At 43.2% G+C, this 21,042-nt stretch overlaps 2 protein-coding genes across 3 annotated transcripts; both read left to right on the forward strand.

Annotated features, from left to right (window-relative positions):
• The first annotated feature begins 426 nt into the window (after positions 1-426).
• rnf20 (ring finger protein 20, E3 ubiquitin protein ligase) lies at positions 427-14,340 on the forward strand. Its single transcript, XM_033633773.2, has 22 exons — positions 427-534; positions 935-1,115; positions 1,247-1,315; positions 1,427-1,525; positions 1,634-1,781; positions 1,888-2,073; positions 2,181-2,296; positions 4,120-4,266; positions 4,375-4,449; positions 5,263-5,382; positions 5,680-5,859; positions 5,952-6,087; positions 6,260-6,381; positions 6,473-6,629; positions 6,758-7,082; positions 8,562-8,679; positions 8,844-8,993; positions 9,073-9,285; positions 9,500-9,625; positions 9,833-9,973; positions 11,380-11,484; positions 13,620-14,340. The coding sequence occupies exons 2-22, from the start codon at positions 945-947 to the stop codon at positions 13,794-13,796; spliced, it is 3,081 nt and encodes a 1,026-aa protein (XP_033489664.1). The 5' UTR covers positions 427-534; positions 935-944; the 3' UTR covers positions 13,797-14,340.
• Positions 14,341-14,762: 422 nt separating this feature from the next.
• On the forward strand, positions 14,763-18,367 carry LOC117260957 (uncharacterized). Of its 2 annotated transcripts, XM_033633100.2 has the most exons (4): positions 14,763-15,561; positions 15,949-16,008; positions 17,497-17,599; positions 17,877-18,367. In XM_033633100.2, the coding sequence occupies exons 1-4, from the start codon at positions 15,310-15,312 to the stop codon at positions 18,230-18,232; spliced, it is 771 nt and encodes a 256-aa protein (XP_033488991.1). In that variant the 5' UTR covers positions 14,763-15,309; the 3' UTR covers positions 18,233-18,367. The 2 variants fall into 2 exon arrangements, with proteins under 2 accessions (XP_033488991.1, XP_033488992.1); XM_033633101.2 differs by lacking the exon at positions 15,949-16,008 and having other exon boundaries at positions 14,770-15,561.
• The last annotated feature ends 2,675 nt before the right edge of the window (positions 18,368-21,042 follow it).

Raw genomic sequence — 21,042 nt, forward strand, 5'->3', positions numbered from 1 at the left:
ATATTGCTTTGTGTTTTTATACTGTTTGCTCTTTGTTTTTGTACAGTTTACTCATTTTTACATGCTTAGATATATGCTGCTGTGTACTTTATTTTTTTCTACTGATGCTTCCTGTTTGTATGAAGTATGTGTGAGTATGAGGAAGAGAGAAGGGCTATGATTGCAGGTTTACAGAGGTCAGGATGACTGGAGGCCAGGATTAAAGTAGTGCTTGTGGGGACACAATGAAGGGAGGAAATGGATATTAATATTTTTGAGAGCAATGGGACTAACCAGAAGACTAGAAAAGGATAACAGTGGACGAGTAAAACCAGAGGGAGGCAGCAAAGCAACTTAAAGGATGACAGCTACAGTAAAACTCCAACGAAGAAGAGCAGTGTGTGGTTCCCTCCCTGCCGGTAGGGGGCGCTGTGTCGTCTGAAGGTTGTCCCAGTAAAGCTGGTTGCACTTCCGGTTCCTAGAGGCACGGAGCCGCAACATCAACAGCCACATACAGATTCAAATAACAGTATAAAACTCGTAACAGTTAAAGCGGTAAGATTTTGGTTAGGTGTTATTGACACTGACAATATTACAAATTAAATGCATCGATGGGTCGGGTCAGATCCGGGCTCTGCCGAGCATCAACGGCATCTAAAGCTAGCGTTAGCAAGAAGCTAACATTAGCTTAACGTTACACTGGCTCGATTACTGCGCTTGTTCGGGGTTTAAAACACGATAAATCATTTTTTGTGTGTATTTATTTCGACTGGTAATCATTCATATGAATAGGTTGTCAGAGTAAACATCAAGCCAGCTATATTAGGCTACTTTAAAGTTAGCTGGCTACATGTACAACATAGCATAGCTGCCTTATTCATACTGATGAACCATCTGACTCTAACGGTCCTCCATATTTTTCATTAGTAACTTTCTGCTTCTCTGTTTGTTTCAGGAGTCTGAGGATGTCGGGACAGAAGCGTCCTGCTGACCCCAGCGGCCCCTCGTCCTCCGGTGCGCCCCCGGAGAAGCGGAGGGAGAGGGAAGGAGAGGATGGGGGTCCCGGTGTCAGCGCTGCTGCTGCGGGGAGCACCGCGGTGGAGACTGTCATCAAACTGGGAGGAGTGTCCAACTCAGTGAGGCCCCTTTTATTATCCATTACAGCCAGTATATGTGTTCACAAGTGTCACCTCGGAAGTGTAAAGGCTGGGTGTTCTTTGGCTGCCTTTTTCTTTTTGCACTCATGTTTGCATAATTTATTTTTCAGGAAGAACAAGACATCAAAGCTCTCCAGGCTAAGAACCGAAAGTTGGGAGAATCTCTCGATCAAAGACAGGTAACTTAACATGCATAAGTCTTTATATACACACACACACACTCAGAAGAAGCTGCATATATGTACTCTCTTGTGTGGAGAGGTTCATCTCTTGGCTTGGTTGATCTGCAGGTGATTGAGGATGAATTGCGAGAACGAATTGAACGACTAGAGACTCGCCAGGCCACTGATGATGCCAGTCTGCTAATCCTCAATAGATACTGGAACCAGGTAAACAAGTTCAGACAGGGAAAAAAGAGCAAAAATAACTTGCTCAACATCATCACTTTCCTGTAAAGACCAAAGAGTCGAAATGTGATGCACTTCTCTTTCTTTTAGTTTGACGAAAACATTAAGCTGACCATCAGGCGTTACGATCAAGCAAGCAGCGAACCTGAGAAATCTCAGGCAGGGGAGGCACGGAGCCTGAAGCCAGAAACTCCAGAACCTGATGGCGACTCCAACCAGGAGCGGGCCAAGGACAGAGGTAAAGATGGAGTTGACATGGGATCGTGACTTTGAAAGCAGTAACATGTCGCAGTTTGAGTAACGAAACAAACAAACAAACCCTCTTTCCTGCTGTTGTCACTCAGGCCACCAGGGAGAGACCAACAACTCCTTCCTCGCCACACTGGCGAGCAGCAGCAGTGAAGAGATGGAGGCTGAGCTTCAGGAGAGGGTTGAGTCAAGCCAGAAGCAGGCCAGTCATGTAATGGAGATCTATGAGAGTCTGAAGAAAACCGTGGACCAACTGAAGGCAGAGCTGGACAGTGGAACAGGTGAGATGAATCATGGGGAAGTTTTGGTAGAGGAAGACTGGAAGAAAAATGATTCAGGAGGTTCATCAAGCCTATTAACATGTTTACACCCATGCTTTTCTTTCCAGAGGGCACTCTATGGCAGGCAGCTTCCAAACTGAACGCCCTCCTGACCAGCGAAAACGAGCGGCTGCAGCAGCTGACTGAGGACCTCAAGCAAAAGCACAGTCACATGACAAGCGAGGTACCAATCATACACTTTTCCCTATTTACTGTTGCAGTATGTTCCTTCTCAGGTTGAGTCGAGCTTACAGGGATAGTTCAGAATTTTTTAAGTGGTTTTGTATGAGATACTTATCCATATCCAGTGTATTACCTACAGTTTGGAAAAGCAAACAAGTGCTGCCATAGTAGCTGAGCAATGCACTGCTTTGTAAGGGGGCAGGAGCAAAATGTATATTAGCCACCTAAAAAGTGACCCATCTAAATAAGACTACATCACTTTAAGTGTACACTGTATTTAGAATATGTTCACTGTTCTACCTTGCCATCAGACAGCCCTTTGCAACAAGAAACTGAGCTGAAACTGGAACTTACCTGTGCTCTGCTCAAAGCCACAAGACTCCTTTGAAAAAGCAGTAATTTCACATCTCAGAACATGGCAGTTGCTGGTCTACCACTGCCCTAGTTGGTCATTTTGTGCTTTTTTGAGACTTAAGTGAAACCAAACTAACCCTTTGAAACACCAAAGTCATACAACAGCACAAACAAACTAACCGATAGAGGCAGTGGTAGACGAGCAACTGCCGTACTCTGCATCATTAAATTACTGTTTTGTCAATGGAGTCTGGTGGCTTTGAGGAGAGCATAGATGACAGCTTTAGTTAACCATTGGACAGCACTGTCTGTGTCAAGGCAAAGTGATGAAAATATTCTAAATGTAGCGTACACTTACACTGAAATTGATTTTATTAGATGGCTTAGATATGTCTTGCTGCTGCCCCTGTCCACAGCAGTACATAACGCAGCTTCCGTTGCGGTACTCCCAGCTTTTTCTCCAAACTGGGAGTGTGTTGATCGCAATCTACTATAGGTAATACACTGAATATGAATATGTTTAAAAAAAAATCAGAACCTTTAACAGTTACAAAAATGCTTGTAAAATTCTTGAAAATTGCTGCAACTGCTACATTCAATGGTAAACCCCCCTTTAAGCGTGTGTTACCACAATGCAGGGCGTTCATTTGTAACAGAGTTCAGGCACTTTGAATCTTTTAGTTCTGAATTGGTCTAAATACATGATAGTTTTAAGTATTTGTAAAGTCAGTTATCAAGTACATTGTTAATTTTTTACTCTTTATCCTCTAGTAACAGGTGCTTTGTTGCAGAAAATATCTTAGCAGAGCGCTAACGTAAGGGTGTCCCGCCATCCCAAGGACAGAGGAAAGGGGGGTGATGGTCAGGGATGATAACATTTTTGGGATGGTCACTGGGAGGAACATAGACCTTGCCTAAAAAAAATTCAAATGCGATTAAACCATAACAGTAGTCTCTGACAAAGTTTCATTGTGGCATTGTGAGAGAGAGCAAAATTCACACACTGACACACACATAGCAAGAAGGTGAACCATGGCTGTCGGGCACTTACAATGCTGTCTGAAGCAGGGATGGGATTTTGAAAGAAATGGAATCACAAATTTTACAGATATTATGATAAAAAAAAAAGTTGATTTATGAATTGAATGCATGTGATATGAATAAATCAACAGATATGAACATGTAACAATTGCTTTTTATAAAAAAGTGAGCTCATTTAAAATGTATTAATTTCCATTGTGTTTCATTTATTCCATGCATCACTTTTGATTATGGAAATGGTTTTAATGTAGAAGAACAGTCATTTTATAGTTGGGATGGTCAGCATTTACTTCAGGATGGTTTAAATTTTATTTCAAGATGGTTTAGACCAAAGGTTAAAAAAGGTTTAGAGTCCTGATCATAGGAAGGATTGTTTCTATTAGCTCTTGTGTGTGTGGTCTGACGTCTCTGTTCTCCTGTCTTGTCCAGTCCCGGGGGCTGGGTCGTGCAGCTAACAAAGCAGACCAGCGTGTCAGCGAGCTGCAGGTTCTGATCGAGGAGCTCCAGTGGGACATGGAGAAGATCCGCCGCCGAGAGAACAGACTGAATGCACACCTGAGCGAGATACTGGAGAGGGTGAGGATGTGTTCTCTCTGTCTGTCTGTGTGTGTCAGACTGTGACAAATGTTCTGATGTCTATAATGAAGTGAAGTATGCTTTAACACCCCCTGTAATGCCTCCCAGGTGAACAGCAAAGGTTATAAGGTGTGTGGGGAGGCCAGCAGTGTTTGTGGGACCATCACTATTAACAAGAGAAAGGTAGGAATTGTATTTCATGATTTTGATAATTGACAGAGGTGTGAAGTTCTTGATTTGCATTTTTTCCTTCCACACCTGGCATTTCATACTTGTTGACATTAGGTCTGTACATAATGTCTTTATTTTGCATTTGACGCTTCTATGAAGGTTTTCAACTGAGGCTTTGAATGTCTGTTGTCATATTTTATGATGATCACCCTAAAAGAATACTCAAAAATCTACTATATAGATGAATAAACTGAGTTATCAAATTAAATGAGTTAGTCTTTTTTATTAACTCTGTGTTTTTGATGGATAAATGTAATTTATTGTGCTGTGAGATTACTGTTAGACCACCCAGTGAATACAGGTGCGTGCTGCCTATGTGTGAGGCAAGTGGGAGAGCAAACAGTATTTTGACCGCAGTGGAAATGTTGTTTTTTAAAGGCTAAATGGCAACAAATATAGATTGAAGCAGAATATTTCATTAGATAAAAAAAATACAAAACATAAAAATGTTGTGAATTTTGGAAATGATTACATCTATTTTTTTATTAAAGATGTTTGGATCTATGAGTCGGAAAACAATCCTACACAGCCACTAGAATCTGGTTCTTCAAATACTATAATACTAATAATATTATTGCAGTCTAATATTTATCTACTGTGCAGAAATACTGGTTTGAACTGAATAAACAGACATGCCACAAAAGCTGTGCAGCATTCAACTGTTGATTTAGAATTTGCATATTAATGTTGTGAATGAAGCCATGAAGCTTTAAAAACTTTTCGGCACAGCCCAAGTTGACACCGTTTTTCTTCTCTCCTGTCAAGTTTGAAGAAATGAACAGTGATATGGAGGAGAACAGGGAGCTGGCAGACAACCGTCTGATTGAGCTGCAGAAGCTGCAGCAGGACCTCCAGAGCGTTCACCAGGAGAACAACAACATGAAGGTTGACTTTCATCTGAAAATGACCCATTAATGCATTACAGTTTTTGATGAATTATGATCACAAACCCATCTCAAAAGTGATAAAGCTGCTAAGATCTCAACACTCGCATTACTTTAGTTTACTTTAATTTACTGTTTTAATGAATACAAAAACATCTTTCTGTGTCAGTTAAAATCCTTCCTGATGAACCCTAAGTTTCTAAAAATAAAAAAAAAGCTTTACATTTAGTATTTTGCTGTATTGAATATTTATTCCATCTCTCTTTGTCTCTCTTTCCTTCTTCTCTCTTCCCGTCAGGCGGAGCTGCTGAGTCGAGCAGAAGGCATGGTGAAAGAGACTTCCGAGTATCGCTGTCTGCAGTCGCAGTTTTCTGTCCTCTACAACGAGTCTCTGATCCTCAAGGCTCAATTAGATGAGACACGCGCTCGTCTTAACACGACCAGGACGGCGAGACTTCGACAGCTGGAGCACATGGAGGTCAGTGTGTGTGTGTGTGTGTGTGTGTGTGTGTCAGTATATATTTATGTGACCTTTCGTCCCTCCCTTACTGTCATCCCTTCTGTGTGCAGAATGATGAGGTGGCTCTGCAGAGGAAGGTTCGCACAGAGGTGTTTCAGCTAGAGGACACACTGGCTCAGGTCAGGAAGGAGTACGAGATGTTGCGGATCGAATTTGAGCAGACTCTTGCTGCCAACGAGCAAGCAGGTAACTAACAGAATTGGTTTGCATTGTAAATTAAGTGCATGAATTGCGATGAAAATACAACAGAACTAAGATTCATATCAGCTCCTTGCAGACAAACTAACTAGGTCCGGATCTCTACTCTCTTTTCACCACTCTTCATCTCTTGCTTTCTTATTTTTGCTCCTTCCCTCAGGTCCTATCAACAGGGAGATGCGTCACCTGATTAGCACACTGCAAACCCACAACCAGCAGATGAAGGGAGAGGTGGTGAAATACAAGGTCAGACTGAGAGAGACACAAGCTGAGCTCAACCAGGTAATAAAATAGGTCACTTTTATGGTACCATATCTGATGGGTATAAAGCAGAGCCCAACAGCACACATTTATGTGTTGCCTGCCTCTTTAGGTGCGCGCTTCAAAGGGCAACGCCATCCTCCAGTCCCAGTCCAGCACAGAGATGGACGTGAAGGATGAGACAACCTCTCCCTCAACCCCAGCCATCTCTGGGGAACCTGTGGTCAAAACAGAGCCTGACAACGGCTCCTCCACACCCAGCAGCACTGGTAAATAACACCTAGTTGACTTATTTTTAATTTAAATTACTGATTTCACTTTATTCTTATCATACACATTAAGACATATTGGGACTGCCCTGGTCTCTACTTCACTGTGTTGAATTTTCTTTCCGTAGGAGCCTCGGTGAAAACAGAGCCCGGAATGGAACCAGAGGCAACCGTAAAGGAGGAGGAGAAAGAGGAGAAGAAAGAGAAGGAGGAAAAGAAAGAAAAGGACATTGTAAAGAAAGAGGAGAAAGACAGAGAGCGGGAGAAAGAGAAGGAAAAGGAGAGAGAGAGGCCGACCCGCAGCGGTGGAAGCAGCGGTTTGATAAAAGAAGAAAAAGAGAAGCCGGGGAGCAGCAGCCAACCTGAGGAGTCAGCTGGGGAGCGCCTGTCTATGGTCGGAGGGTCAAAGAGGAAGGAGATGGAGCAGCTGAAGATCGTCCGGGCGGAACTCAAGTAAGTCGCATGTGTGGGAGGTTTTTTTTTTTTACATACATTTTTTAAACTGCCAAAAAGATGAGGGAAAAGTGTGGCCTGGTTGCATCCATGATTTTCCCAAGCCACTTGAGATTAAACCACGCCCACTTCTGCATGACAAAAGCCTCGACATGCTCAAGGTTATCTCAAAGTGAGACAAGCATTAGCTAGCTGGCATACCTTGTGTGTTGCTCCACTTCACTTCCTGCTGCTATGAGACTGGGTGGCTGCAGGCACTTAAGATCCACCTCTGCAAAATATAACAGCTACAGTAGCTTGGAAAATAGGGATATGAGTAGTTAATGGCTGTAGCAACTCCAATGCGGCCAGCAACCTTAAGTAAGAACAGATCAACACGGGAGGAATACACATGTAAACAAGACACCTAGATTGTTACAGGAGGTAGAGGGGCATAGCAAACCAATGTCCTGCCTCTGAGGAGAGGATGAGAAGGTCTCAATGGTTTTTGGCAAGTGGTTCAAAGCCACTGATGACCTCAAGTGGTGCCGTTTCACAGGAAGCACATCTTTGAGCCAGCAGCACCTGACTCACTGCATGCCACAGCGGTAGGTTGGCAGCCAGTCATCGGACCTTGGCGTCCGGCAGCCTGCTTTCGTAATGCGGCAGTGGGAGTGGTTTCATCTGAAGTGGGTAGGAACAACAAGAGATGTGGCCTGGTGGTCAATGATACTGTCAGCAACCATTCATTCATGCTGGATCATTAAATATTCTGCATAGATTGTCGCAGAAACCTCTATTACTGCGTAAAGAAATACAAATACACAAACTAAAAATGCACTCAAAGAATTTATAGAAGTGAAAAATATTGTCACATCTACTGTCAAAATATCAGGGATGTTTTGTCTCTTTCGCCCACACATAGCTAGTTATAAGGTGAGGATGTTGTCTGCGTGGTGTTTCTTTCTTTGAGACTTGTAAGACTTGAATTTAATATATCTGCTTTGCCTATTGGCAGACAAAATATGTCATGTTGATAAGCTTTAAAAATACATGAATCATGATATACTTGACGCATCACAGTTGCAGAGGAGGATGGTTGAAACAATGTTCATTTTCAACCCCTTGTGGGTTTTTTTTCTGAATATGTGCTGTTGTTTATGTTGATGCTTTTGTTTCTGTGGGTCAGCATCAGGCTGTAGCGTCCAATAAAATGCGTACTATTCTTCTCACCAACAAAACACTTCGGAAAGAAATTACCAGTCATATGATTCTGTGAATCACCAGCAGGGGCTCACATGGTATAGTGGACTCTTGTCTCAATAGTCTCAATACATGGCAGGTAAACAATAAGTCACTGAGAAATGGGTGAAAAAGACAAAGAGGTCTTCTCAGAGACAGTGTCCAGAGCTATGATTGATATCTGACCCTTGCTGATGGTTTTTATAATGTGAGATGATGGTGATAGTTTTGTTGAAGAGTCTTATCTTGACTGTGCAGGAAAGCCCAGGAGTCCCAGAGGGAGATGAAGCTGCTGCTGGACATGTACCGCTCAGCGCCAAAGGAGCAGAGGGACAAAGTCCAGCTCATGGCTGCAGAGAAGAAGTCCAAGTCAGAGGTGATCGACACTGCACACTGTAGAAGTTTGTGTTGATATGAAGAAGATTCCATCCTGGGTCCATTCATTACAATTTCTGAAATTATTTAAGGATATTTGCGCTGCAGTAGTAATTATTAAATTGCTGTATTGTGGCTGTTCTGTAATAACAATTCTGATTCCAGGGAGAGGAGCTGCGGCAGAGGCTGAGGGAGCTGGAGGAGAGGGAGCGGAGGGAGGGTAAGAAAATGGCAGACGAAGAGGCTCTGAGGAAAATCCGCTCTGTGGAGGAGCAGATCGACATCCTCAACAAGAAGCTCTCTATAGCAAAACAGGTGCGTGAGCCGGTCGTTGTGTTTTTATGCAAAGAAAAACCTTTCGTTCTCTGACACTGTCGCCTCGCTCCCTCTGCAGGAGGAGGACGCACTGCTGAGCGAGATGGACGTGACGGGCCAGGCCTTCGAGGACATGCAGGAACAGAACATCCGTCTGATGCAGCAGCTCCGAGAAAAAGACGATGCCAACTTCAAGCTGATGAGCGAGCGGATCAAGTCCAACCAGATCCACAAGCTGCTGAAGGAGGAGAAGGAGGAGCTGGCAGACCAACTGCTAACCTTAAAAACTCAGGTGAGCCACCAGGAAACACTATAAGGTGCAGTCTGCCTAATAATGAGGGTTTGTTCACGCTGGTTTTGTGACATACACACAAATTGCGGTGATAACCACTTAGTTTCTTCGAATGCATGACGAATTATATTCAAACAAAAATGCTTCTAGTACTGATGTGTGTTTTTTTATCTTTGTTGGCTTACATTTTTTTGGAATGGTGCCCATTTTTCAGGTCGATGCCCAGCTGCAGGTTGTGAGGAAGCTTGAGGAAAAGGAGCGCCTCCTTCAGGGCACCATCAGCACTGCTGAGAGAGAGCTGGCACTCCGAACACAAGCTTTGGACATGAACAAACGCAAGGTAAGAGATAGTTCAGTCATGATGAGCCACAGCTGCAGAGTAAAGTGATTCTAAAAAAGGTAAGCTGCTGTTAAGGAAACTAAATCGTAATGGCATTTAGATATTGTTCCTAAACACACTATATGTTACCATATATCCACAAAAGATCATACAGTATGAAAGGAAATAACATTCCTGTTGAGGCAACATCTGTCTGTCGTCCTCCAGGCTCAGGAGTCTGCGTTGCTGTCAGAGGAGGTGCGAACTCAGCTGGAGCAGGTTCAGCAGAGGCTCAACCTGGTGAGAGAGGAGGTCATAGAGAACAGCATCTCCAGGGAGAAGGAGTCCTTTAACGCCCGACGAGCACAGGTAACATCATCCACCTATAAACTTGAGCTGTAAGGTTTCAAAAAGGGCATGGACTTAAAGGTCCAGTGTGCAGGATATAGGGAAATCTAATGTCAGAAATCAAATATAACATTTATAACCATGCCTTCATTAGTTTAAAATCATTTGAAAATAAGAATCTTTGTGTTTTCGTTACCTTAGAATGAGCCAGTTACACACACACACACACACATATATATATATATATATATATATATATATATATATATATACGTACGTACGGAGCAGGTCCTCTTCCACAGAGTTCGCCATGTTGTTCTACAGTAGCCCAAAACGGACAAACCAAACACTGGCTCTATAAAGGGTCATTTGCATTTTTGCATTGGCTACCATAGTTCTCTTACATGCTTGGAACATGGGAGAGGATTCAGGCCTACAACCTTTCCACTAACTACTGCACACTAGACTTCTAAAAGGCAAGACATGGTCACTTTTGCCTGCCCCCTGGAAAAAAAAAATATATATATATATAAACACAAGCAAAATAGTCCTCACTTTTGCAGTTTCAGTCCAAATCAGCTTTTGTTCTTCGCCTCAGTGGATGTGCATTGTGCTACTTGGTAGGCTTGCTGAACGTGAGTTTGTGACTGAGCAGCGGCTCTCACTCATTCTTCAGTTAAGTGGCTGTGTTGAACGACAGCCATGCTGAATGAGAGCCCAGGTTAGCAGCTCTTGAAACTTAACCTGTCTCTTATGCACAACTGTGCATGACCATACGGAAGCAGGATTTTGGATTCACATCTGCAAACAAATTAAGTTAACACGTTGCTCTTTCAGAGTTGTTCAAAAAGAACGATATATTCACAAATCTATCATCACTGTTAAGCTTAATGCAAATTGTAGTTAACACAGAAGGAACAAATTCTTTTTTTGACTGTAATGAGACTTGTGGAATGACTCTTTCCTAAAATACACTGCATGTTCTCTAATTACAAATTTGATTTTGTGGATTGAAACTCCGCTGTCTGTTGGCTGAATAATTATTGCCAGTTTCAATTTTGTTTTCCTTACATGAAATGATGTAAAGGTTTCTCCTCACAGACATTTTCACCGAAGCCTTAACCCTTGTTGGTTTCCTGTTGTGCTTTGACATGATGGTGGGACACTCCAATATTGTCTACTACAAAGTATTGCATTCATATCATCTGTCGTCAAAACTGCCCATGTACAAAGGCTGTGTCCTTGCCACAGCGGCCATGGGTTCAATTCTAACCCAAGACCCTGTGCTGCATGTCAAACCCCCTCTATCTCCCTCTTTCACACTGTATCTGTCCTATTAAATAAAGGCTAAAGGCCCCAAAAATGTCTTTAAAAAAAAAAACTCCTTTTCCTTACAGCTGTTAACTGACTGTGTTTCTGTGTTTCAGGAGGACATCTCCAAACTTAGAGGAAAGATTGAGAAGGCCAAGAAACCAGCAGAGAAAATCAGCAATGGAGATGATATTCTAAATGAAGAAATCAATGACTATAAGGTAGGTGTTTGTGATATAAAAATACTAAAAACTGCTTTTTTAAAAACACTTTTGCTTCAGAAAAAATTTCAGGAGTGCAGAATCTGTTATTTAAGTATCATGGACACTGATCGTGGTTTAAGGCACATGTTTTGAATGGCTCAGACACTATGAAGTTCTTACTCCTTTGGTAAATTATATTTTTCATATGAGAATAATTCCTTTTAAAAAATGAATGAAACAGAGATGCACCAATATTTAGGTTCCAGGGGCCTCATTTATAAAAGAGTGCTTAGGATTCATACTAAAAGTTGACGTGCGCCCAAAAGCTGAAAATGGCATGCGCCAAAACATAATCTGATTTATAAATACGTGCGCACGCACACTTGCACGCAATGTTCTCTTTATAAATCACAGACCTCCTGGAGTTGTGCGCACCCAGATCCGCCTCATATTCCGCCCTCTACACGCCCTAGTTCAACCATAAATGGTCATGCAAATCACCTCATGAATGCGATCTGCATATAAATAAGCTGGTATGCGAGTGTTCTCTTGTTGTGAGTCACAGCGTTTCTACTCCTTTACCAACATGTAGTTAATGTGTTGCTTTTAAATTTGAGGATGTTTGACATTGATGTGCGACATAAAGAATTACATTTATTAAAGGTGGAGGCAAAAAGGAGTATGTGCCAGTGCCATCTTGCGCAATTACGCACGAGGGTCACCGCAGTATTTATATGTTTGTGGCAGTTAGTCTGATCAGACACCCGGCCTGAATTATAGCATGAACCATTGGTATCCCTGTCCCAAAATACAACGTGTAATTTCGTTTCTTCATGCCGGTTTTGTCATGAACAGCACATGTCTAAGTAGGGCTGATGAAATGAGTGTAACGGTTGTGCTTAATGGCTGTATTTCCAGACATGATAAATGCACTGGAAATATTTAGCTAAATAAATAAATATATTCCATGCAGTCGCGCCATCCTCTCCCCCTCCTGCGCTCACAGAGTGGACAATGAGACGTTAGAGGCAGTGCGGATTAAATACGTATTTAGAAAGAATCATGCATGAGAGCACCTACATTCACATTTCATGAAATACACGTATTCGCTCTCTTGCTGGGAGTAAGATAAGAAGATTTACACCACTCTCATGCCTGTATGCTAAATATGGAGCTATAGCAAGCAGCTGGTTAGCTTAGCTTAGCACAAAGACTGGAAAGAGAGGGTAACAGCTGGCTATCTTGTTTCTTAAATCTGTATGAAAACATAAGAATAAAAATATCAATAAAATGGTTAAATGCTGGACTGTTTCTTGGCTCTGAGCAGCTGCGGGCAGAGACTTCAGGAAGTTACTGATTCCGACCAAGAAATAGTCCCAAACATAACCCTCAGTAAAACAGTGATTCCTTGTGTTTACACCTTGGTTTTTGCACAATTTTTTAGCATTTGGACAGAGCCAGGCTAGCTGTTTCCGCCTGTCTCTGGCCTTTGTGCATAGCTAAGCTAGCCTGTAGCTGGTTGTTAACTTTATATTTATCATGAAGAAGAGCAGTATCAGTTTCCTCATCTAACTCCCTAAAAGACAACAAATAATTGTGACTATCGAGGCTCTGTTTCTCATGTAAGTAAGCTGTTTAACTGAATGAACCAGTCATTTTTGTCACTCTGATTTCCACCAAATGAGACCAGCTGTACATGTGATCACACTGTTGTAACAGGAACACACAAGGACATTTAAAATTCTGACCAACTGTGCAAAGACTCAACATCACACATTAAATGACTTTTGCAAATTTTAGTGTGTGTAGTCAGTGTTTAGATCTCTGCAGCTTTAATTTTTTTGGTCACAAACCTGTAAGTGGTTCGATGTAATCATGAGGAGTGCTTTGATGCATCCTGCCATACTTAAAGGTTTGTGGGTCAACTGTTCTCTGTACTCTCTGCACTCTGCATGGTCTTGAGCATCAGTCATGGCCACATAGGAGTTATAATCAGCCGTCATATCATGTGATGTGTTCCTGACATCAGTGTTCCTGCTTTAGGACAGTTGAGCTTGAAGATATTTGTGTCCACTCATTACAAACCTCTCAGCTCAGGACCAAATTGGCTTCTCGGTTTACTCTTCAAACCTTTCTCTCCCTCCCTCCCCCAGGCACGCTTAACATGTCCATGCTGCAACTCTCGGGTGAAGGATGCGGTACTGACCAAGTGCTTCCACGTCTTCTGCTTTGAGTGCGTCAAGACCCGCTACGACACACGCCAGAGGAAGTGCCCCAAGTGCAACGCCGCCTTTGGAGCAAACGATTTCCATCGCATATACATCGGCTAAAGCTGAGGTTCCCCACGCGGACACCTGTGAGGGGAAAGGGTTGACAAGATGAGCAAACATAACAACATGAGGACAAACAGTGCTGGGAGCGAGACTCACCGCTGCACTCACACACTGTACCTCCAGTGCTCCTGTGTGTACAGGATACCATGAGTGTGACCTCTATGGATGATTCCAGTCTTAAAGAGTGGCAGCGACACTCTGAACTGAACGCTTTACATTTTTTAACAATGACTGAGTCCAGCTTGTGCCAACAGTGTATCAGATACTGGTGCAGGAAGAATGTAAAGAGTTTGCATCACAGACTTGAGTTTTGTGGTGCGTGTGTGTGAGAACAGGCAATTACACATCCAGTATACAAAGAAAAATATTAGTTCAGTGAGAACACAAAGTGTAGTGAGTGTTTGTGTACATACAGTGTCATTATTGTTTTGTTTTTTTATTTTAAAACTTCTCGGTCCAAACTGTTCCTAAATGTGTACAGTCTGACTTGATGCTGTGTAATTGCTATTCTGTTAGTTATTAAACTGAAATCTGAACTGTCCAGCTTCTGTTTCCGCTTCATTATGTTTCCAAACCCTGTGAATAATCTTAACATTTGACCTGGAGCATTAAACCACAAGTCCCAGTGTGCAAATCTCTGTTTATCCGTGTGCAGAGCGCCTTCCTCCACCCCTCCTCCTCTTCCTCCTCCTCCCTGTAGATTCAGACGTGTTTGCAAACTGGAAACTGTCGTTAGAAACGCTGGAAGGAAGGGAGCGCCATGCGGGGACGGCAGCAGGGGAGGTTTTCATAAAAGGTTGTGCAACATAATCCATCGCGGCAGTGCATTTGATGCGAGCTCCGAGACAAAGGACCCCCCAAACTTGACTGGTGTGGAGCTCAGAGCTGAAATAAGAGGCTTTAGGAGACTCGTGGTGTGGTGTGGTCAGCTCAACGTCACCGCGTTTGTGCGTTTTTCTTTTTACGCGCAAAGCTGCAAGAGGAAAAACTTCAGCAGACATTCCTGCACTGTATCTTTTTTTTAATCACTTTCTGCTTTGCTCAGATAGACGGTGATTTATCCAGAGAGCTGCTGGATCTTAAGCCTTTAACAGTTTCTTACCAAATATAGCCACTGTTAATGCTGGAGTGTCCTTGACGGAGCTGAGCGGTCCTAAATTAGACATTTGCAGCACTGCCAAAGTTTATAATTAAATTTTCACATCATTTTGAGGCGTTAGGGTGTTTTTTTAACTAGCACATTTTGTCTGATATGCAGTTTGGACCAATAGGAATCAGCCTGTGTTGTTTTTGGAAGCTGCGCGGCTGTAAACATAATTTCCTGCCTATTGTGAACTGCAGCGTGTTGGCTTAAAAACGCTCTATAGCCGATGACTGCTCTCAACAGAAGCCATTTTTCTTTGATTTACAGTCATTGAACGCGAGCTGCTCAACCCTCCCATCTGGGCTGCAGCTTTAACCTGTGTACAGATATTTTTTTTTTTAGCACATTGATCTCAAATTCCCAACAATGGGTTTTTGTGCGTCTGGCTCTGGGCGCGGTGGATGTGCCATGGCTCGGTTTTTCCTCACCAGCCTTGTGTTGGTGCTGGCGTTGGCGGTGGGTTTGGCTGGAGCCGAAGCTGAAGCCAAGCAGGCCAAGCCGACTGGGGAGAACCCACCGGCGGTCACCCTCCGGACTCTGATCACCGGAACCTGCTCGGAGATCCAGCGGTACGCGGAGTCAGTGGTGGGAAGCGGTGTGATCCGGTCAGCTGCTGAGGTACAGAGAGGCGGTGCACCACTGATTGATATATCCCTGCTGTTTCTCCCCACCAGGAAGTGGCTTTACACTCTCCTCTTTTTCCTATTTTATACATATCTTACCTGGTGTTTGGTCTAACTTGTTCGCTCTGTCACTATTCTTGATCAATAACTGTGCCTAATCACTAATTTCCAACTCCATCCCTGTCATCTCTCTCCATCCATTTCCTCACCCTTCACACACATTCCTCTCCCCATGCCCCTCAACTTGCTAATCTCCCCCCTGATCCCCTCATCTTCTCTGCCCTCATTTCACATCTTCTTATATCCATGCATCCCCCTCACACACATTCACACACTTTCTTGCCTCCCTGCTTCCACCCGGCTGTGGCTCCCTCTCCCCCAGAGTGCAGTGTTGTTTCTTGAGTCAATGCTTGGTCAGGAGAACGTCTATACAGTGGCCATGGTAAGAAACCTCCTGGGTGTCTCCATCTAGCCTGCCCTGACATGGTCCTTCCAACAGAGTCCTCTCATGTGGCTCTGTTTAGCTCATGTCACCTCATAGTTAGTGCAGAGAGTAGGAGCATGGCTGTAGTGAAGCTTTATGTGTGTTAGTGTACAGTGGTTCATGCATGAGAGGCCACAATGTAGTCCTGTTTGTGAGCTTGTGGTGGTAAGCACTGTCAAGCTGATAAGTAGGCTGCAAAATATAGGGTGTGTACATGATCCTTGGATGAGGAATACTTTTTTAATGAGTCCCTGAACTTAAATAGAGCCTTACTCTGTGTGTATCTGGTTTTATGTTGTTCTGTTTCCAGTGAGAAATCCCAGTTTAGAATTATGTAATTTAGTTATGAGGTTAAATTCCCAAGGCAAAAGTTAGACACAAGATCTGCACACTGCACGGACAGCTCCCAGTAACATAACAGAGCAACGTTTCCTCAAGGTCTTTGACGGGCATCACCTGATAACGTTGCTCTGATAAATTTCCTGGGAGCTGCTTGTACAGTGTGCAGAGCTTTTGTCTAACTTTTGCCTCCAGTGTGTTTTTGATCCACTTGTAAAAGTTTTTGGAAGTTCATGCTCTGCAATATCTTCAAAAGTTAATCAGCTTTAAACGCATTTACAAGGTTGCATTAAGTAAAATAACAGAACGCCGACAGAAAGACACTATGCAATTTGCATTTATTTAAAATCTTATTTGTTTAAGATAACAGAGCGGAAAATTATATCACTCTTTATGGGCTGCATCGCTCCCTCAAAAAAAAAAAAAGAAAAGAAAAAAAAAATCTGTGGCTACACCACTGCCTTCAGCATTAAATGTGGACTCTAATCAGTCATCACTAAAATATTTAAGTATACAATTGGTTGTGAAATTGTGCGTTATAACACCAAACAGATCAGTAAATGATTAAGTGTGTTCCAAATGATAAACGCATGCTGACATGGAGTGACAGATGCTCGACTCTTGCTCTGACATACTGGACAGTCCCCACGTATGTGCAACAGGTGCAGATAAGATACTTGTCCAACTTACTGGGCTACCCTTGACCTTGCTTGACGAGGCTACGCTGTGTGTGTGAGTGCAGTGTGTGTGTGGTGTGATTTTGGGGGGTGGTGAGCAGAGGCTGTACAGGAATAGAGAGGGAGCACGGTCCAGCTGTCACTCGCATGCACAGCTGTTTGTCCAAGTCAACAATACAGCACTTCTTCTGTCTTAAGGTGTAGCACTTGCAGTCCATAAGAGTTCTCTATGAATGTAATCATACCTGAATGATAAATTACACTGCATCTGCCTGTGCATCGAAGCCATGAGAGTGAGTCTTGGTAGGCTGTGTTTCTGTAAACAGATCTGTATCTGTGCATGATTATTAATATGATCAGAATGCTGCCTTTCCTCATTGTTACCTTTGTATAATAACAAAGCAAGACATGTCTCCACCCTCCCACACAGTTTTTTGAGATGGTGATCCGATTCCTCGCTGAAGGAGCTGCCAGCGGCCTGAACGTCATCGCTGTTTACGTCACAGAGATTCTCAGGGTCACAGGATTCGATGGTGGGTAGCAGGATGGCCCATGTTTATTTAGGCTTGGCTGCATGCTCCACTTTTTCCTCCCTGTACGCTGCAAATTGCCTGGTGGTGTAAGAGACGATCTGTGGCAATGAAAGTTTGAAGTAAAACTATGCAGGCCTGCCCTCCCTCAGGCAATTTGTCTGCCACTCCCTTTTTATGTGTTAATGTGTACTCCTGTTGCTCCCCGAGTGACAGACAAGTTTTTTCAAGCTTTATTCTTGATGAAAATAAGCCTAAACTGGATCTCCTCCCTCCACAGTTGCACACAGATTGCCCCGCTTCACTCCAGAAGGCGTGACCGCCATCGCCCAGTGGGGTCTGGTGGCTCTCATTGGCTACTGGGTGCTGACCATCGTTCTCCGTCTGTTGATTGGCGTGTTGAGGCGGGTGTTCTGGGTTGTGAAAACTGTCTTGGCGCTCTGGCTTTTCGGACTCATCGTGACTGACAAGCATGCCACGGCGGACATCACAGCAGTTCGACTGGGAGGCCTGGTGCTGGGATGCGTCGTGTTGACTCTGCTCACTTCCTGCTCCGAGAATGCTTGTGCAGTGGAGCACCGGCTGAGCTCCCTCGAGGGTCGGGTGAAGGCAGTAGAGAAGAGGAAAGGGGAGTAGTGACCGCAGATGGGTGGAGGGAAAGGAGTTAAGATGGACAGAGGTGATGGTAATGTTGGCTAAGAGAACAGAAGCATTGATGGTTTCTATGCGTGTGTCTATTATGGGAAATAAAGTAATCTCTGGGATTTTTAATCAGAAATGCTCTTTGTTTGCCTTGAGGAAATGCCAAAAATAATAAAAGAACATGAAATATTTTTACTGTAATAAATAACAAAGATAGTGAAAGGCTGCAACAGCAAGACCAGTGTGCACAGAGGAGTGGATAATTCTGTCCTCTGTCTGTATTCTCTTTATCATGATTGCGTAAAAATAAAAATCAAGGCAAATTTTCACATAATTATTCAATTGAAACAAGACAGAGTTCACAGCCATGCTAATGTCAGCATGCCAACATCCTCACAATGACAAAGCTGACATGCTGATGTTTAGCAGGTTAGGATTACCATATTCACTATCTTAGTTAAGCGTTAAGCACTAAACACAAAAATTACAGCTGGGGCTGATGGGAATGTTATGAGGTCTGTGGGTGTTTGGCAGGCCCCCAGGAAGTGTACTGGGCTTTGATGCCAATTTGACACAGTGGACAAATCATTTAACTATAACCTCTGGGTCTGTCACCTGATGCCATTAGGTGCAAAAATACATTGTGAAAGAGACCTCTGTAAATCAGTGGATGATGTTTTTTGGAGCAGAACACCCGCTGCAGAATTACTGGTTTCACAATCAGGATTTGATCCGGTTGGATACGATTTCACAAGTCTAGAGGAGCCGCACAATTAAATCATTGTTAGTGGAGGACTAAACCTGAGCTGGTGAAGTACGCTTGCTCTGTGGGCCCAATGATGCAGAAGATCCCGGTGATATGACACCCTGGGAGTCAAACGTCTCTGGTTTCATGTGCCACTGAACAGCTTTCACCTCCAATGCTGTATCCAGTTCTCTTTCTATATCCAGGGTGTTTGGTCATAAACCAAAGTACCAGACAAATCCATTTTTTATATTATTTTTTGGCTGTTTGCCTTTATTTGACAGGGCAGTACTAAAGTCTGAAAGGGGGGGAGGGGATGACATGTGGCAAAGGGCTGCAGGCTGCAGGCAAGGAGATTGCCTTTGTACAGGGAACGCCTGCTCTACCCACTGAGCTACTGGACGCACCACAAATCCAAAATGTGACCTGACGGTGGCCTTAGCTAAAAAGTCAGGAGAAAAGTCTTAAGAGCACTCTTTATTGATACCTGTGTCAGGGCAAGCCTTCCCATAGTTGCTGAGATAATTTAGTGAGAGCCAAAGTGGTCGACCGACCAACAGACATGTGGGTGGAAAGTATTTTAGATCTGCTTAATCAGGAAACTGGAATAAACCGGTATAAAGCAGTCATCGTTTGATGTCTCGCTTCTAACTCACCACAACCAACTTAGTATCTTCAACCCAGACTGACCCCCATGCCTGTTTACGGCCGCTTAAGTCCCTTTGCCTGGTTGGTTCCCTGCTGCTCAGTCAGCTGGAAGCATTTTTGATCCTCCAGGTTCGCACCAACCATCTTTCTCCCCACTGCCACTACAGCTGAGTGGAACAACCTGACCTCAGAGCCAGAGTTATCATTCCTGCTTGCTCACCCCGCAGCAGTAACACTCACTTCCCCCCTACGCTTCCCTGTGGTGGAGCGCCAAGTGGGCCAGATATGAATCCACAGTGTCACCATCTCCCTGCATCATCACTGAGATGGAGAGTGATGGTGATCTGATTTTAGACCTAAATGCAACCGTAAAATGACTGATTATAATCTAATGTAAAAATAAAATGCCTTATATGAGAAGATTACACAGATGTTTATGTAAATGGAGCCTTTGACTTGTAAGCTGCTTTGATTAATATTTTTATAACAATGGATCAAATGACTGTGTGTAATGTAAAAGGTGTCAAATCACAGAGAATTACAACCTTACTGCAGTTCATCCCAGCTACACGGAGCTGTAAAGCCTCTTTTAGTTAACTGTTTTTGTTTTCTGGCCAGCAACTTGACTGTTTAGGTTAACTCTCACTGCGTCATTTTCAGCTGCAGCACTCATCTATTTTCAATAAAATAGCTCTAAAAAGCCTTATAGCAAACAAACAAACAAACAAACTTAGCAATGAGGTGGTGAAAATTAGTTGGGTTCCATCAAAATGTAGAGTAAGTTTTAACCAAATTCTCAGAAAATCAGCAAAACAAAATGCAAATTTATTTGCTTTTCATCCTCTACTGTTATGTGAATATTGGGTTTATTAAGATAAGCAGTAGATGGCACTAATTCTCCAGTCAGGTGCCACTGCAGGGGAGGGCGCAACGAGATGACATAAATAAAAGAAGCAATGGATGTAATAATGGAGAGAACACATGGACATAGCTCTGTGCTCTTGGAAGACTTTGGCCAACTTAAGCATGTTTAAAAGCCTCCAGTGACGACAGAGAGCACTTACAGTAGCCTGTGCAGTGATGGTGCATCATGACTGTACGCATCATTTATTTGCTGACTATCTCCATTGCAAATAGCCACATTTACCTTTTATCCATAGATCAACTTTTGCGTAAAAAACTTTTGTGGTATTTCAAGATTTTTGGAATTTTTGGAACATATAAAAGGTGGAAACACACCTATAGTGGAGAATCTAGCAGCTAAAGAACCAGATATTTCCCTCAGGAGAAGGTGGAGAACAAAACAGAGCTACAACAAGAGCAAATATTGGACGGACACTCACCAGATGGCCAGAAACACAACTCCAAATAAATGCTAATATTCCAGGACTTTAGAAAGTGTAAATAAGCA

This window comes from Epinephelus lanceolatus, chromosome 7 (genome assembly GCF_041903045.1).
Source record: "Epinephelus lanceolatus isolate andai-2023 chromosome 7, ASM4190304v1, whole genome shotgun sequence".
NCBI classification, from domain to species: Eukaryota; Metazoa; Chordata; class Actinopteri; order Perciformes; family Serranidae; genus Epinephelus; species Epinephelus lanceolatus.

Coding starts and splice junctions, on each gene's coding strand:
- rnf20 (XM_033633773.2), top strand. CDS start 945: ATGTCGGGACAGAAGCGTCCTGCTGACCCCAGCGGCCCCTCGTCCTCC. Junction 9,974..11,379: donor TTAACGCCCGACGAGCACAG/GTAACATCATCC, acceptor TCTGTGTTTCAG/GAGGACATCTCCAAACTTAG. Junction 11,485..13,619: donor AAGAAATCAATGACTATAAG/GTAGGTGTTTGT, acceptor TCCCTCCCCCAG/GCACGCTTAACATGTCCATG.
- LOC117260957 (XM_033633100.2), top strand. CDS start 15,310: ATGGGTTTTTGTGCGTCTGGCTCTGGGCGCGGTGGATGTGCCATGGCT. Junction 15,562..15,948: donor TGATCCGGTCAGCTGCTGAG/GTACAGAGAGGC, acceptor CCTCTCCCCCAG/AGTGCAGTGTTGTTTCTTGA. Junction 16,009..17,496: donor ACGTCTATACAGTGGCCATG/GTAAGAAACCTC, acceptor CCTCCCACACAG/TTTTTTGAGATGGTGATCCG.